The sequence below is a fragment of the Rhinopithecus bieti genome, unplaced genomic scaffold (assembly GCF_001698545.2).
Source record: "Rhinopithecus bieti isolate Rb0 unplaced genomic scaffold, ASM169854v2 scaffold_19723, whole genome shotgun sequence".
NCBI classification, from domain to species: domain Eukaryota; kingdom Metazoa; phylum Chordata; class Mammalia; order Primates; family Cercopithecidae; genus Rhinopithecus; species Rhinopithecus bieti.
In genome coordinates this window covers 641411-646242 of record NW_016809579.1, presented here as the reverse complement: position 1 = coordinate 646242, position 4832 = coordinate 641411, and the positions used below count along the sequence as shown (strand labels likewise).

Sequence of the window (4832 nt, the reverse complement as noted above, 5' to 3'; positions counted from 1 at the left end):
CCCGCCGACGGAGCCGACCCGCCGCCCGCCGAGGAACCCGAGGCCCGGCCGGACGGAGAGGGTTCCCCGGGTAAGGCCAAGCCCGGGGCCGCCCGCAGGCCCGGGGCCGCCGCGTCGGGGAACGGGACGACCGGGGCCCCCCGCCAGCGTGGCGGCGCTAAGGTCCAACTTCGAGCGGATCCGCAAGGGCCATGGCCAGTCCGGGGCGGACGCCGAGAAGCCCTTCTACGTGAACGTGGAGTTTCACCACGAACGCGGCCTGGTGAAGGTCAACGACAAAGAGGTGTCGGACCGCATCAGCTCCCTGGGCAGCCAGGCCATGCAGATGGAGCGCAAAAAGTCACAGCACAGCGCAGGCACGAGCGTGGGGGATGCATCCAGGCCCCCTTACCGGGGACGCTGCTCGGAGAGCAGCTGCGGCGTCGACGGCGACTACGAGGACGCCGAGTTGAACCCCCGCTTCCTGAAGGACAACCTGATCAACGCCAATGGCGGTAGCAGGCCACCTTGGCCGCCCCTGGAGTACCAGCCCTACCAGAGCATCTATGTCGGGGGCATGATGGAAGGGGAGGGCAAGGGCCCGCTCCTGCGCAGCCAGAGCACCTCTGAGCAGGAGAAGCGCCTCACCTGGCCCCGCAGGTCCTATTCCCCTCGGAGCTTTGAGGATTGCGGAGGCGGCTATACCCCGGACTGCAGCTCCAACGAGAACCTCACCTCCAGCGAGGAGGACTTCTCCTCCGGCCAGTCCAGCCGCGTGTCCCCAAGCCCCACCACCTACCGCATGTTCCGGGACAAGAGCCGCTCTCCCTCGCAGAACTCGCAACAGTCCTTCGAGAGCAGCAGTCCCCCCACGCCGCAGTGCCATAAGCGGCACCGGCACTGCCCGGTTGTCGTGTCCGAGGCCACCATCGTGGGCGTCCGCAAGACCGGACAGATCTGGCCCAACGGTGGCGAGGGCTCCTTCCATGGAGACGCAGGTGAGTTCCTCACGCCACGTGCGTGGGCACACCTGCACCGGCAATGAAAACTATAGACTAGTAGGGGATTCAAAACAAGTTGGGAGGGAGGAGTGGATAGGTAACTTTTGAGTGATTATCAGGTGCACTTGTGGTTCACGCGTATCCTGCACCCGAACAAACTCCATTCCCTCCTCCTTCCTGAACGCAGATTGTTAGTGTTTGGAATGGGATTGGGTTGAGGATGGTCTTGTGAGGGATGGGAGGTGGTTTGTCCCTTTCATTCTAGAGCAGTGTGTTTGTGAAGTACAGCTTGTGAGTTGGAGGAAGATGCTTCAGGTGGTAACTTCCTTGCCCTGTACTCTCTCCACGCCGGGCAGTGAGGATGGCATAAAAGCCGGAGTCATCTGTAGCGCCAGATCGGATGCTGTTAGCAGAGACGGATTTATGTCTTGGACGTTCCCCGCCACCCCACTGATCCTGTTCTGGAGGGGTTATGTGACAACGTTTGTGAAACCTGAGATATGCTAGCTGCTCCCAGGCCATAGAAGTGTCAGGTTTGCTTGCTAGCCAGCAGCCCTGAAGGGGCAAGTCACAGCAGGTGAGAATAGGAATTAGAAGGAAGTAAGGCGACAGACAGTTGTGACTCAGTGGGCCACCGAAAATCAACTGCGTGGGGATTTTATCTGGGTCTGAAGCAGAGCCACACCCGTTCTGATCTGCCTGGCTTTGATGGGAGGCTTCACCCATCATTCGCCACCAGGTTCCTCCATGGTGCTAACCCAGCCCCATTTGCTGAGCCTCCAGTGTGCTCCTGCTGCTTCATCTTGCCAAGGATAAGCACACATCGGGGCTCCCAATCTGTGGTCAGACTCTAGCGCTAAGATTAAAACTATGGGATTGTACACATAACTTCTGTGCTAGATGGAAATACCATCAGGCGTTTTGGGTGATGGAACTGTGTTTTGAGATCCAGGCACAGTTTGCCGTTGGGGTAAGGAAAGGGTAGGCTGGGGTGTGTGTGAGGCTGTCGGGAATCTCTTGGAGTCCTGGTCCCTGTTAAGCTGATCTGGTTTTCTGCTTCATTGGTTTTTCTTTTTCTGCTGATGGAGGAGTTGGATGTGCTTGGTTTGTCGGAATCCTCTTGAAACAAGTGAGGCTATTTTTGGCTCTTAGAGCTGCAGCCTTTTTGTGATGGGCACTCTGTCCTGTTTGTGTTAGGTACTTCAGTTGCTGATCTTCCATTTGCAGCAGGGGTTTCCTGTGGCGCCCGGCTCCTCCGACCTGCAGTGTGGCCCGGCTGCATTCCCTAAGTCCCTATGTGGGGGCGGGGGTGGAAGGCTGTACTATTCAGAAGCCTGCTTTGCAGGCACCTCAGCTTGTTCCGGGTCTGGAGGATTGCCTTGTGGTTACTGGGCACCAGCCTTGTCTGGCCAGCTGTTGGTCAGGCGAGCCAACTTGAACTGGCTCTCAGTGCTGTGGTGCAGGAGAATTATTAATAAAGAAAATGAGAGGTTTTTAGGGAGATGTTCAAATTGAAATGATAATGTTTGCTGGTGAAGAATTGTGGGTTTCCAGAACCTTGGGCCCAGCCTTTCCTACAGCTCCTGTAGACTTGGCCATGTTGCCCACCACATCACTAGACCCTGAATGCAAGTCAGTAAATGAAAATAGGAATGATTATAGAAGGATGGAAAGCCCAGTGCCTTGAGTCACACAGGGCAGGTCCTCAGGAAATGGCTGAGGAGTTAATTTTACCACTTGGGCCCACTTTTAGCACTTTCTGGATTCTTCTCTGAATGTCCTGAAGATCCCACAGTCTCTTTCCCTTTAGGTTTTATTTTTTCCCCCCAAATGTATTTTGTTTGTTTGTTTGTTTGTTTGTTTGTTGTTAGGAGATAGGGTCTGGCTCTGCCATCCAGGCTTGAATGCGGTAGTATGATCATAGCTCACTGCAACCTCAAAACTCTCGGGCTGAGGTGATCCTTCCACCTCAGCCTTTTCAGTAGCTGGGACTGCAGGCTCAAACCACTATACTGGGCTAATTATCATTTTTTTTCGTTTTGTAAAGACAGGGTCTTGCTGTGTTGCCCAGGCTGGTCTGAAACTCCTGGGCTCAAGCATTCCTCCAGCTTCAGCCTCCTGAGTAGCTGGGGTTGCAGGGATGAGCCACCTTACCAGGCCTCTTGGATGTTTTTAGTGACTAAGGTCACTTAAACATCTTTTAAAAGAGATTATTTTCCCTCAGACAGTTTTTCTTTTTTAAGACTTAATTTTTTTAGAGCACTATTAGGTTCACAGCAAAATTGATAGGGAAGTACACAATTTCCCATACACTCCGTACGCCCACACCCCCACAGCCTCCCCAGTTAACATCCACCAGAGGGGCACTTTTGTTACAGTCAATGAACCTGCCTGCATTGATGCCTCATTATTATTCAAAGTCCAGAATTTACATTTGGGTTCACTTTTGGTGCTGTACAGTCTACGAGTTTGGATCCTGTTAGGTTTTACAACTCCTGCTTGTTTTAGCCCTGGGCACCTTGACACTCTTTGCCCAGCCGTTTGCTCTGACGTGCATCCGTGTGTGGCTGGCGTGGAAAGAGGAATCCTCACTGGCTCAGCCATCTGTCTCTGCCTGTTTACTGATGTTCTTTAGAAGGCTGTGGAGCCTGCTGGTCTGAAAAGGAACAATGAGGAAAATCACTCATGGGGGTGGGTGGGGAGAGGAAGTTGCCCTAATGCTCCGCGGTGACCTGGATCTAATGACTGCAGAATCAGTCTGTGTGGATGAATGGACCGTCCCATTTCCAAGTTGAGGGGCCCTTACGGGAGGGGGCTGAAGCCACCCGTGGGCATGGTGACAAAGTGCTTCCTATAGGGCCCCTCATGGGCTCATCTGTCCCCCTGGGGTGGGGCTGCCCATTTACAGGTAAAGACACAACTGGGAAGCAGCAGGGCTGGGATTCTGGGTCTCTGTGTGAATGCAGAGCTGTTCCATCTGGAACCTGGAGGCCCTGCAGTGTTCTTCCCACTACCCCACACTGCTACCTGCAAAGCACCACTGGGGAGGTTGAGGGGGTCCTTCCAGTCTTTGCACCCTGGCCCCGCCTGTGGGTGTAATGATAGATGGCTGTGAGCCCTGCTGTAAAACTGTGCAGAACCCACAGAAGGAGAGTGTGGTTCTTGCCATCTGGGAACTTACAAGTTACTGGAAGAGAGAGAGAGAGACACACACACACACACACACACGTGTATGTGTTGAAGGGAAGTGAGATCAGAAGCTTCCAGAAGTGGCAGGACTGAAGAGGACTTGATCAGTCAGCGGAAGTCGGAGAGCAGAGAGTAGCCGTTTGCCCTAAGGAAAAATGGCAGCAAAGGCTTGGGGTCACCCACATCTGCCCCTGTGTGCTTTTCTTTAAATGGTAAAATATACATAAAATTTACTATTTTTGTAATTTTTAAAAGTTTGGTAAAATAGCCATAACTAAAGTTCCTATCTTAACCCTTTTAAATTGTTTTTTTCGGATAAGGCCAGTCAAGTGAGGGAGTGGAACATTTTAACCATTTTTATCCATACAGTTCTGTGGTGTTGACTACATTCACGTTGTTGTATGACCATCACCAACATCCATCTCGAACTTTTTCATCTTCCCAACTGAAACTCTGTGCCCATTAAATAATAACTCCCCATTTCCCCACCCCAACCCCTGGCACCACCTTTCTCCATTCTGTGTCTCTGAATTCAATTATGATAGATACCTCATATAAGTCCAGTCCTGGCCGGGCGCGGTGGCTCAAGCCTGTAATCCCAGCACTTTGGGAGGCCGAGACGGGCGGATCACGAGGTCAGGAGATAGAGACCATCCTGGCTAA

The 4832-nt window shown here is 53.0% G+C and overlaps 1 protein-coding gene across 2 annotated transcripts in view; it reads left to right on the top strand.

The window, feature by feature from the left end:
- The first annotated feature begins 6 nt into the window (after positions 1–6).
- Positions 7–4832, top strand: part of BCR (BCR activator of RhoGEF and GTPase) — a 114224-nt gene continuing 109398 nt past the window's right edge. For both annotated transcript variants that reach the window (XM_017889753.1, XM_017889752.1), the window contains exon 1: positions 7–977. In XM_017889753.1, the coding sequence (XP_017745242.1) occupies positions 320–977 (658 nt within the window). In that variant the 5' untranslated portion in view covers positions 7–319. The remainder of the gene's footprint in view (positions 978–4832) is intronic.